The 12,536-nt window shown below is 40.7% G+C and overlaps 2 protein-coding genes across 3 annotated transcripts; both read left to right on the top strand.

Annotated features, from left to right (window-relative positions):
* Window positions 1-584: 584 nt before the first annotated feature.
* lztr1 (leucine zipper like post translational regulator 1) lies at window positions 585-9,751 on the top strand. Of its 2 annotated transcripts, XM_012917390.4 has the most exons (20): window positions 585-879; window positions 984-1,180; window positions 1,268-1,330; window positions 1,413-1,469; window positions 1,852-1,931; window positions 2,023-2,131; window positions 2,882-2,965; window positions 3,049-3,106; window positions 3,214-3,353; window positions 3,440-3,641; window positions 4,089-4,199; window positions 4,295-4,387; window positions 4,847-4,942; window positions 5,938-6,121; window positions 6,218-6,387; window positions 6,920-7,203; window positions 7,459-7,608; window positions 8,224-8,329; window positions 8,443-8,523; window positions 8,960-9,751. In XM_012917390.4, exons 2-20 carry the CDS (start codon window positions 1,029-1,031, stop codon window positions 9,074-9,076), a joined length of 2,337 nt encoding a protein of 778 aa, XP_012772844.1. In that variant the 5' UTR covers window positions 585-879; window positions 984-1,028; the 3' UTR covers window positions 9,077-9,751. The 2 variants fall into 2 exon arrangements, with proteins under 2 accessions (XP_012772844.1, XP_012772843.1); XM_012917389.4 differs by having other exon boundaries at window positions 585-1,180.
* Window positions 9,752-11,336: 1,585 nt separating this feature from the next.
* Window positions 11,337-12,170, top strand: cldn26 (claudin 26). Its single transcript, XM_004544527.2, has one exon. The coding sequence runs from the start codon at window positions 11,372-11,374 to the stop codon at window positions 12,026-12,028; it is 657 nt and encodes a 218-aa protein (XP_004544584.1). The 5' UTR covers window positions 11,337-11,371; the 3' UTR covers window positions 12,029-12,170.
* Window positions 12,171-12,536: the final 366 nt, after the last annotated feature.

Here is a 12,536-nt window from a genome sequence, read left to right as displayed (position 1 = left end):
TTTGACATATTACACTGTGCCATTATTGATTATTAAAAGATTACACCTTTCATTTCTGACTTCATTGGAATTGAGATTTCTCTGCTCGGTGTGTCCAACCCAACAGACAAGGAAAAATCAAACACAGAGGGGATTTTGTCTGACTCCTGCTTGTCAGTTTGGTGAGCCACTGGGGCACCTGACTCAAACAGCCCATCCTCCACAAAACCCTCATTTATAAAGTTATCTAACCTCTGTTTCAGTGCAGATAGCTAACAACAGAGAACCACTTACTGCTTCAGAGATAAAGAGTGAAAGTGGACACTATATCCTTGTTTTTAACATAAAACTCATTGCAGCAATGAGTGACTGCAGCTTTTTTAGTTTCCTTATTTTCTTTCTTTGCTTAACGTGCTTTAAAATCTTTAATTTCAATGACTCTTTAACACATTCCAGCTTTGAAGACGGTGCTAAATCTATGACAGGTTTTTAGAGTAGGACTCCAAAGTGTAAATTAACGTTAATACCTATAGTGTTTCATACTACTCAAGATTACAGGACTGAAAGCACTTTGACTCCGCCTTTTTAATATTACAGGAAGTGAAGTACCCGCAACATACAGGGTTGTGGGGGGCGTGGATTTACCACTGCTTTTGATTTCTTGGTGTTGTTTTTTTGTCTGTGTAATATCATGACATCGTAGGTATCGAACCGGTTGGCCAGATGTTTTAACGCAACGTTAGCGTTGTTCGTTAACTTGTCGTTTTCTTCTTCATGTTGCTAGTTTTGGGGCGTAGCACTAGCTAGAGGCTAGCTAGCTAGCCAGGTTTAGCTGAGCTTTTTTGTAGCTAACAGTTCTCTGAAGGACAACAGCCTTAATCTTTAACAAAGAAGACTTGGGTAAGAGTAGTACCAATGTCACTCCAGATTTACATGTAGTGACAGAAGTATTAGCACTTATCCTGGGGCATTAACAGCGTCGTTAACCGTTCACGTCCCTGCAGATGAGTGGCCCTGAAATCTGATTGAGCCGGGGAGTTAGCAAAAACATGTCCTGTAAGTCAACTAAAGTGGCTCCGAGTGTTGATTTCGACCACAGCTGCTCTGACAGCGTGGAATATTTGACACTTAATTTCGGCCCATTTGAGACTGTTCATCGCTGGAGAAGACTCCCTCCGTGCGATGAGTTTGTTGGTGCAAGGTAAGGTGTGGACAGCTGAGCAGCAGCAGCATCTTCACTCAAACTGAATACCTGTGGTTTTACTGAACTTCATGCGGCTTCACGCAGGCGCAGCAAGCACACTGTGGTGGCTTACAGAGATGCAATATATGTGTTCGGGGGAGATAATGGGTAAGGGCTACAAGACTTCTGCAGACATTTTTCAGATATATGTGTTATTATATGTATGTGAGAATTCTGTGTCACCCAACAGCAAAAACATGCTGAATGATCTGCTTCGCTTTGATGTGAAGGACTGTTCCTGGTGTCGGTAAGGCTATAGCCTCACAGCCGCAGTTGGTTTGATTTTACTTCGTTGCAATACATATCACAATCCACGGAATAACCCAGATTAACACACATTTATGACTGATGACTGAATGTAGTGTAAAGCGCTTTGGGGTCCATAGGGACTAAGTAAAGCGCTATACAAATATAGGCCATTTACATTTTAAGACCATCATAGTGTGCATGCAGTGAGTATCAGAACAAGGAGCACTAAAAAGTAATCATAAAGATCAGTTTATTTCCACAGTGGACACTTTTTGAAAGTATTACAATACAAGACACCAAATCAGCCAGAGTATATATAAAACATACACAATCTTAACCATATAATAAAATAAAAGTTGACACATGTCTATAATTCACAGAGCTTTCACCACTGGAACGCCACCTGCCCCCAGATACCACCACTCAGCTGTGGTCTATGGCAGCAGCATGTTTGTATTTGGTAAATCCTTCATTATCTATAAAAATCCTTCATTTTATCCATTTTAAACTCTGGTGGCATTTCTGTAATGTTCAAATTTGATATTTTCTAGGGGGCTACACTGGAGACATTTACTCAAATTCAAACCTGAAAAATAAAAATGACCTTTTTGAGTACAAGTTTGCTACAGGACAGTGGACTGAATGGAAAGTGGAGGGAAGGTAATGTATTAACTCGTTTCTTTTTAATAATGACCAAACATTGTTATTGTGTGCCATGATATTATTGTATCTTGCCTCCGTGGTTCCCACCCTTAATACTTTAGGGTTAGGGGTGTCGAACTCCTGGCCTCGAGGGCCGGTGTCCTGCAGGTTTTAGATCTCACCCTGGGTCAACACATCTGAATCAAATGATTAGTTCATTACCAGGCCTCTGGAGAACTTCAAGACATGTTGAGGAGGTCATTTAGCCATTTAAATCAGCTGTGTTGGCTCAAGGACACATCTAAAACTTCCAGGACACCGACCCTCGAGGCCTGGGGTTCAACACCCGTGCTTTAGGTTGTCTGGAGGATAAAATATGTTGGAAAAACTGTGGGCTGGTTTCGCATGTGCCTTTATGTTTACTGGCTAAACTAAAACTTTGGAGGACCTCACACTGTGCACAGTTGCCTTCTACTATGTCCTAGCAACTCCCCCAACTCCAAAATCCTCTATTCTTCGCAAAATTGCTGATAAAAGTTAAGCCCACCTCCTTCAAAAATTAATTTAAGGTTCAAATTAATCCCATAGTATCTCTAATCCTCAGTCTTGCAGTCTGCTTAGTTTAATCCAGGACAAGCAAAATCTACAACTGTTTTAAGTCTTTGCAAGGCCCTTTGAGGTACAGAGACAAATAAAAATTTAGTCTGGGACTATACTTAAGTGTTGTCATTTGAAACTAGTCCTAAAAATCCTGCATCTCTGTTCCAGCTTGCCAGTGGCCAGATCTGCACATGGGGCCACAGTCTACAGTGATAAACTCTGGATATTTGCCGGTTATGATGGAAATGCCAGGTATGTATGAATTTTTTATTTCATTTTCTGCAGATGTATTTCTTTTTGTGCATAACCTTGGTGACTATTTCGCCCACGTATAGGTTGAACGACATGTGGACCATCAGTCTGCAGGACCGAGAGCACGCGTGCTGGGAAGAGGCATGTTTCATTCATTTTCACAACAAAAGAGAACAACATTTAAAGTTAAAGACTCAGAAACTCTTGGTCATTGTTCACGTCTGTCTTTCTGTCTTTGTGTCCATCAGATCGATCAGAGTGGTGAAATTCCCCCGTCTTGCTGCAACTTCCCTGTCGCCGTATGCAGGGACAAGATGTTTGTGTTTTCTGGACAGAGTGGAGCCAAAATTACTAACAACCTCTTTCAGTTTGAGTTCCAAGGCCACATGTAAGCAGCACCCTTTTTTATATCATTCAGCTACTTATACTATATTTACCAGCATTACCCGACACTCATAACTCCCATGTTCTCAGGTGGACACGTATACCAACCGAACATTTGCTGCGTGGCTCTCCTCCACCTCCGCAGAGGCGCTATGGACACACTATGGTTGCCTTTGACCGGCACCTGTATGTATTTGGAGGTGCTGCTGACAACACCCTGCCCAATGAGCTGCACTGCTATGATGTTGACTCTCAGACCTGGGAGGTGATCCAACCCAGCCATGACAGTGAGGTATGAAAAAATTTGGAAAACGTTCATTGTGTTTGTGATATCATTCATTTGTTGACACAAAGAACTATGTTAGTAGATATGGAGGTGGATGAATGATATCACAAATATTATTTATTAGGACAGTAAATTATTAAACGAGAACACTTTGTTCCTGTACGCTCCATTCCTATCTATTGTACTATTTCTTAATGTAATGCAAACACAATATGTTTGGAAAAGCTGTTGAGTGATGAGCCATTTTGAGTTTACTTACTTTACATTCTTCGTTGCTGTAGACAGTCTGCATTTTGTTGCAGAAATTTGTGCAAGACAATTTATATTATTGTAAATCATAGTGGTATGGTGTTCCTTTTGTGTCACCCCAGATAGGAATATAAAACACATGTAGGTGAATTTTACAGATATGCAATTAAACTCTTATCTTTTTTTGTTTTTGTTTTTTCTCAGATGCCCAGTGGGAGGCTCTTCCATGCTGCTGCTGTGATTCTGGATGCCATGTACATCTTTGGCGGGACTGTGGACAACAATGTCCGCAGTGGGGAGATGTACAGATTCCAGGTTGGTGTCAAATCACCTCATTGCTGAGATATACTACCATAGTTAAAAAGTCTGTCCTGCCTTAAGATTGATTGCTAAAACTTTCACTTTTGTAGTTTTCATGCTACCCAAAGTGTACCCTCCATGAGGATTATGGCAAACTGTGGGAGAACCGTCAGTTCTGTGATGTGGAGTTTATTCTGGGCGAGGTGAGTTTTCATTGCTGTAAAACTGGAAGCCAAGCCTCTAAACTGCTGATTAAAGCGTCAAGGTGAGGTGCCGGTTTAACTACATGGGTTGAGTAGGTTACCAGTATGCTCTGAGGTTGTTGCATGGGCCTAGGTTCAAATCTGTCCCAGACACCTTTGCTGCATGGCTTCCCCCTGCCCTCTTCCCCAGCTTTCTCAACTGTCTTCTTGTAATAAAAATGGTGAATGGCCTGTATTTGTATAGCGCTTTACTAGTCCCTAATGACCCCAAAGCGCTTTACATATCCAGTCATCCACCCATTCACACACTGGTGATGGCAAGCTACATAAAGGCTCACAAACCCAAAGGCAATTCTTGAAATTCATGGTGACTCGCACATGATCTGCCAAACTTGTTTTTTTTTTGTTGTTGTTGTTTTTTTCCACTTGTCTGACTTGACATTGTTGTCTTGTTTGCAGAGTGAAGAGAGAGTCTTGGGGCATATCGCCATAGTGACTGCAAGATGTCAGTGGTTGCGGAAGAAAATCCTGCAGGCTCGAGATAGGCAGCGACAGGTTAGGACAATGCACCAAGTGCATCTCCTCTGACACATACAAGACTGTCAGTGATCTCAGAAGATATTTATAAATATGAAAAATCAGGCTGATTATGTAACTCTGTAACCTATTCCACATCTTGGAAATCAGAAACACGGTGAAATGGTGACACAACTTCAAGCACCTGTGTCACAATTCAAATATTAAATGGCAGAAAGGTTTAGAATTGAATCCACATCCTCCAACCTGCACTCTTCAAGCTGTGCGGCATCATGAAATGAAACACCTTTTTAAAAATTTTTTTTAAAACAATGAACACCGCAGGAGAGGAAACAATTAGTCGTGATCACATCATGATTGGTTGGTTTCCATCTCCACTGAAATAGGTTAGAGTGGCGATATTGTCATAAAGAAAGAGTAATGATTTGGTAATTATCTGTAATAAAAGGCTAGTGTTTGGTATTTGTCCAACAATAGTGTTGAAGGGGAAAATCAAGGAGTTATTGCTCGTATTTTTTCAGACACTCATATTTATAGAAAATTAACTCAGTCCAGACTTAATGCGCAAAGTGAAGCTGCAAATGTAATCATTTTAGTTCATTTTCAGCTCATCCGCCATGGCGAGGCGTCTGTCGTCGGTCCACAGTTCACAAGAATATCTAGTCCTACAGTATTCGTCAGAACTGAATCAAATTTAAAGGTTGACCTAGTTGGGTCTTCACCCAAATTGTGCGCAAAGTCAAGGTCCCCATTTTAGTAACCCGTGAAATGTAATGGACTGGATGATGAGCTACATTCTCTAAATTTCAGTTTTATGAAAAGTCAGTGAGGCTTTCACTACAGAAAAGGTGCGGCAGCATAAATATTGCACATTTAATGCTTTAATGAACATATTTATCTAAGCTTGTAGGTCTGAGGCATCAAGATATATAATATAAGCATTTGTAAGAGTAATGGGTCACTGGTGTATTCACTGAGCCAGAATGATAATTGCATACTTTACTGCCTTACAGAAGACAAAACAGGAGAGCAGTGAGGATGAAGGAGCAGCTGGAGGCTCAAAAGATATGCCAGCAGGCAACAGGCCATCGGGCACACAGCCGCTGCTGGAGGTATCCATCAGAGAAGCGGAGGCTCAGCCTTTTGAAGTCTTAATGCAGTTTCTCTACACAGACAAGATCCAGTACCCTCGCAGAGGTACCACTCTGCTCATGCTTCTCACATTTGGTTGTTACCAGTCTTGCTGCAAAAGAGAGGGAAAATGTTTATTCGTGTGTGTATCTGTCTACACAGGTCATGTGCAGGATGTTCTCCTGATTATGGATGTGTACAAACTGGCCCTTAGCTTTAAGCTTTCCCGGCTGGAGCAGCTCTGTGTGCAGTACATTGAAGCATCAGTCGACCTGCAGAATGTTCTCAGTGTCTGTGAAAATGCCAACAAACTGCAGCTCGACCAGCTCAAGGTACGTCCAGATTAAATGTTAACAGCTGAAAAGCGTCTTATACTGACCTCTAGTGGTTAAAGTTTCTTAATTTCACTGCTTTTCAAACTGTTGGGCTGGAACATGGACAACCATGGTAAAAAGATGGAGTGAGGCCAAGTTAAATGAATATGACTCTAGTCTGGAAAATAAACAAACAAGAGTTTACGGATGCTGTCCTGCTAACATTTTGTTCATTAAAACTCAAAAAAAGTTGTTTCTGATTGTTTAAAACTTATATATCTTCCAAATTGAGTTGATTGGTTCAGCTCCCCGTCACTACCAGATCTACTGCCCATTTGCGCATGTGCGAAGGTAACTCTACTTGGACAAACTGCCCGAAATGCGTTGACAGAAACACTTCAGGGATTTTGAGTCATTCTGCGCTCCAGATGCGTTAAAAATTTTTTTTTCCGCGTTAGTCGTGATGCCGGCTTGATTTGCGTTAACGCTTTAATTTTGACAGTACTAGCTATTATGACACTAATACCAACATCTTTTTTTCTTTCTTCAGGAACATTGCCTTAATTTTGTGGTTAAGGAGTCACACTTTAACCAGGTTATCATGACGAAAGAGTTCGAGCATCTCTCCACTCCCCTGATAGTGGAGATTGTGCGACGAAAGCAGCAGCCTCCTCCTAGGGTGTACTCTGACCAGCCTGTGGACATCGGGACCTCCCTGGTGCAGGACATGAAGGCCTACCTGGAGGGAAGCGGCTTTGAGTTTTGTGACATTATTCTGCTGTTAGATGGTCACCCACGGCCTGCACACAAAGCCATACTAGCAGCTCGGTCCAGGTAGATCAGCGTAGATTTTATGGATGGGTTATTTTGTTTTTGTTTTGTATTTTTGGTACCTTACTTAAGCTGAATTTGATTTAATGTGGATTTTATGCTCCTGTGCCGATAGTTGACTCTAGGTCTACTACTACTAGATCTACTCTAGAGTAGATTTGATTGCTTTCTGTAATGGCTTGATGTTGTATCACAGTTGGTCATGGTCCATTTCAGCTTAATGGTGTGACTTATCCTTTTGATACTGTTACTCCTCAGTTACTTTGAGGCAATGTTCCGCTCCTTCATGCCCGTGGACGGTCAAGTAAATATATCCATTGGTGAGATGGTCCCGAGTAAGCAGGCCTTTGAGTCGATGCTGCGTTATATCTACTATGGTGACGTGAACATGCCTCCAGAGGATTCCCTGTATCCTTTTCAATTGTAGAGTTTTTTGGGTTTTTTTTTTTTTTAACTTTAACATTTCTGCAAATATAAATAAAAATGAAATGAGTAAAGATAGCCTAGATAATAATAATGATTAATTAATTAATTTCTGTCTAAAAACAGACCTCAATACTTTTCTTCTGTTCAGGTCCTTAAAAAACACAACATATTCCTACAGAGACATTTGTATCGAGTACCGTTTGTATCACTAACAGTAAAACTGCTGGCTCGTCACAAAAGAACTCAATATTTAACATAAAAAAGGTGTGAACTTTTTATCTGTAAGTTAGAAGATGGTGATGTTTAAGTTAAGAGTTAGTGTTGGTTAATGTTTATAAATGGTTTATAAGTAGATAAGTTCAGGGACACAATGAAATAATTCATAAATATGTCAATGCCAGAAACAAAATAGGGCCTAAAATGTTTCTGTTATGGAGTTGTTAAATTTGCAGTTTCATATAGTGAGTTTCTAAATCACACTGAAGCTTTTTCGAAAATTAAGCCACATGGGTTGTCAAAGCACCCGCCCTTACTTTTTGGTTAATGTGAGTTTCATTGCGGTAAACTTGGTTTACATCCTTGACCCTGGATTAACAGCTATCTGTTTGCTGCACCATATTACTATGGGTTTTCTAACAACAGGCTGCAGGCTTACTGCAAGCAGAATCTCGAGATGAACGTCACTGTGGAGAATGTCTTGCAGGTATTGTGCTTTCTCCCAGGGGGAGCAGTGACCTAATTGGACAATGCAGTCCCTCACTTTTGTACAAAATAAATCATTTCTTCACTCACTTCTCTCTCGCTATCCTCTCTCAGATTCTTGAGGCAGCTGATAAGACCCAGGCTCTGGACATGAAGAAGCACTGTCTCCACATTATTGTCCACCAGTTCATCAAGGTGGGTGGGCTTGTATCCGAAGCCCTGGGGGTTTGCTGCCCACTCACTGCAGCTGAGCTAACCCTCTAGTCCCCTCTTCTTTGCGGGAGACTGACACCTTTGGCCTCTTAGTGGATCACCCTCCATCTTCTGCGTGAAGAGGAGACTGTTTACAGGCTGGCCGGCTGTACAAGCACCTCATCACATTGCGATGAGGTGTCGCTCTGATTATTGTTTGTTATCCAAAGGAACAAAGAAGCACTCAGTTTTCACTTTACTTCACTGGAGTGTTAGCTCTGCTGTATTTCTGTTAAGCTTTTATCTTCTTTTTATCTTTTATCTTCATTTTGTTGTGCATGAGCAATCAAGTGCTGCTTATTCCCCATTTTTGACTCATTGTCTTATCTTAATTTGCTGTTCTTTTTTTCATTTTTTTTGTTCTCCTCCCCTCCCAAAGGTATCCAAGCTCCCCAACCTGAGGTCTCTCAGCCAGCTGCTGTTGTTGGACATCATTGAGTCGCTAGCCACACACATATCAGACAAACAGTGTGCCGAGATGTGCTCCGATATTTAGGACGGCTCTTTTCTACTCTTGCAGAAGCCATACATCCCTGCTCCACCTAATCATTCCTTGCATGTGTCATACCCCATTCAACTGATGCCTTTTATCCACACTGTATCGAGTTGCTATTGTTGTTGTTGTTGTTGTTTGTCCCTCTGCATCTCAGCGAGGAATGAAATCAGTGAAGGAACCAGATTGTACCTAGAATTGTTAAATAGTGTAAAATTATCTTTTCATGTATAACTCTGCTTTTATTTATTTTGTACAGACAGACCTTTTTTGCAAAGAGATTATTCTGCTCACTGTTGCTTTGGCTTTTTTTTTTTTTTTGATAAATATACAGGTTACTGTATATTTTCACAAGTGTGACAATAGAAATGGATTCAATTTCATCAGATGTATCATCTCAATAAACCATCACATCTATTAAAGTCAAATGGGTTATTTATCTAAATCTCTATTCATTTAAGTTTGTATTATTTACATATGTCTTTTGTGGTAAAGAATCCAAATCATATGAAAATAATTATAATATATCTCTGTGTTAAGTACTGTTGCTGGCACATGTCTTTGTGATAATTCTTACCATTAACAAAATCTGTGTATCCTACAATACTGAACTTAGTATTTAGTGATATTATTCTGTTATCATGCACTTGAAGCCTTAATAAATCTCTTACAGAATGAGTCATGTGTTCTGTGCCTGTGCTCTGATTCACCAGTATACCAACGTGATTGAAGTTTGTGCGCAACCATTTTGTCAGTTAATCAATAAACACAAAGGAATGTGTCAAAAAACTGAAGTTTTTCTGAAACCACAGAATTGATTGATTTAACCTCTCTTTAGAAGCTATTGTCACGTTGTGTTATCACGAATCTTCTGGGCTCTAGATTCGTGATAACACTACACAAAAAGAATAAAGTCATCTGTTAGAGTCTCTAACAGATGACTTTATTCTTGAGCCCAAACCTAACTTTTAAACTGCTTTTAAATCCTACAGCCATCTGTGCAAAGAGCCGATAACTCCATTATGTCAGCTTTGCCTAAAACTACAGCATTGGCCATCCTCACTGGCTTTATGCAGGGACCATATTAGACTGGATCAGCCGGCAGGTTGTTTTGCTGTTTTTAGTGTTTGGGGTTAAAGTGGGGCAGCAGTCCTCATCCAGTCCAGCAGTATAATTTTTAATTTTAAACAGCTGATGTTTAAAGTGAAATATTCAAAGACACTTTTGTTGGCCTTACTGGTGCTAATCTAAAATTCAGACTACTGTTGCAAACTAAAGCCAGTGCAACTTAAACACAGTGTGAAAAAGCTGAAGGTCAGACCTTGACCTTTCATTAAATTAGCATGTCCGTCAGGGGTCTCAGTTTCCACAGATCCATGCATGATAAGTTCAGACAACACTCCCTGGTTTGAGCGGATGAATTCCTTTTGAATCTGCAAGGTTTTGCACTGCAGCGATTTTGGTTTACTCACGTGATCTAAATTAAATTAAGTGGTTTAATTTTAATTATTCATTTGAGATGTGTTATAGGTTCTTATGTATGTACTGAGGTCACCCTTAATAATCCCAGTATGAGATGAATAAAACTAAAAGAAAAGTATTTTCTGAACGTTTATAGTAAATTTTGTTCATGGGACTAAGACAAAATGTTTGTCCTAAATGCAGAGGCATCATATTGGTTTTCTACAAGCTGGCAGTTGTACTGCAGGATCTGTAACAACCCACAGAGGAATTCCCAAAGTGCTGGACTCTTTTGGACTTTTGTATTGCTGCAGTGAGCACAAAGTGCTATTCATAGTAGAGATACTTGAGAAATTTTGCAAATCAAAATAAATATCTTAAACAAATAATATATAATCAAAAACGAAAGACCATACCTCACCTAATTTTGCTGAAACGTTTAAAGTTGTACTGAAGTTCACAGTCACGTGAAACAGTAACTTTTATGTCTTTCTTTTTTATGTGCCCCTCATGCACAGGTTGCTCGTTTCATTCAAGTTGACTTGTGCAAACACACGGCCCAGAATCCCTCTGCTCATATCTGGTTTCATTTAAATACAGAGTTCGTTGTTCACTGGGATGACATTGAACACTGAAACCAAACAGTATGGCCGTTGTTGTGTGGTACGAGATTTTCTCCTACTTATCAGGTGCATTTTCTTAAAGAAGTAAGAAGTGGGCCGTCCAGGTCTGTCCAGCAGGTGGGACGAGCTACAGAGCCACTTGGATGGCTTACCTAACTTTACTTAGATTTGGACACAGAATCACAGCACAGACTTCACTGCACAAAGGCAGAAGATGGTTTTTCTAACAGCTAAAATGATGCAAAGGACCGCGCTCTTTGTGACAGTTGGAGGCTTGGTGACATCTCTGATCACCACCTTCCTTCCACATTGGAAAACAATGAACTCTGATCTCAATGAAGTGGAGAACTGGTTCTCTGGGCTGTGGCACACCTGCCTCTACACCGAGGAAGTGGGAATTCAGTGTAAGGCCTACGATTCCATCATGGGACTGCCGTTGGACCTACAGATCTCCAGGGTGCTCATGTCAGTGTCTATTGGTACTGGTGTTTCAGCTGTACTGGCTGCTTTCCCGGGTCTGGAGGGGGTTGAGATGTGTATGGAGCCGCCTGGTGTGAAGAGAAGGCTCCTCATCTTTAGTGGGGTGCTGTCCTGGGTGTCTGGGCTCACTACTCTGGCTCCTGTGTCTGTTGTGGCCTATACAACTGTGGTGGACTTCTGGGATGAGGGTTTTCCTGATGTGATGCCACGATGGGAGTATGGGGAGGCGATGTTCTCCGGATGGTTCGGAGGACTGGCACTGGTCATCGGAGGGACTTTGTTCTTTGTAGCTGTGTGCATGGGCGACTACGACTGGCAGACATCGAGTGTACCAAACAGCCCACAGGTGAAGCAAAAGACACAGCACTACCTAAAGACGGAGGTTTTATAACTTGCATATTCCCATATGTGTAATATCTGCGTGTTCATGTACGTTATATGAAAGCATGACAGCCTGTGAAAGATTACAGTAGTTCTACCGAGAAGCACAGAAGTGTTTTTGGGGCCCTTTTGTTTTTTTTTACTGGATTTCAAACTGGAAATAAAACTTTTTTTTCTGTGATCTCTGTTTAGAAGAAAAAAATCTGAAGCAACTGTGTGCGACACATTTTATTAAAACAATGTGAGACAGTAGATGACTGCTGTAGTTTTTATTCTTGTTAAAGCATTGGAGGACAATTTATTTAGTAGAACATACACACCATTGGAACCTCACTTAATGGTATGGTAGCTAGTCAAAATAACATTTTGGTTGAATTACTCATGCATTAGTTATAATGTTGAGTGATGTGTGCAATAAGCGCACAAAAGTATGTCATAAAGTTTCAAAACATCAGAAAGGAACCTACTAGCACCATAATACCGATTTATTAGCTGAACTGAAAGATGAAGAAACTTAA

The sequence above is a fragment of the Maylandia zebra genome, linkage group LG12, assembly GCF_041146795.1.
Source record: "Maylandia zebra isolate NMK-2024a linkage group LG12, Mzebra_GT3a, whole genome shotgun sequence".
Taxonomy (NCBI): domain Eukaryota; kingdom Metazoa; phylum Chordata; class Actinopteri; order Cichliformes; family Cichlidae; genus Maylandia; species Maylandia zebra.
This window is presented reverse-complemented; position numbering and strand designations above follow the sequence as displayed.

Coding starts and splice junctions, on each gene's coding strand:
- lztr1 (XM_012917390.4), top strand. CDS start 1,029: ATGTCCTGTAAGTCAACTAAAGTGGCTCCGAGTGTTGATTTCGACCAC. Junction 1,331..1,412: donor GTGTTCGGGGGAGATAATGG/GTAAGGGCTACA, acceptor GTCACCCAACAG/CAAAAACATGCTGAATGATC. Junction 4,943..5,937: donor CTCGAGATAGGCAGCGACAG/GTTAGGACAATG, acceptor ACTGCCTTACAG/AAGACAAAACAGGAGAGCAG.
- cldn26 (XM_004544527.2), top strand. CDS start 11,372: ATGGTTTTTCTAACAGCTAAAATGATGCAAAGGACCGCGCTCTTTGTG.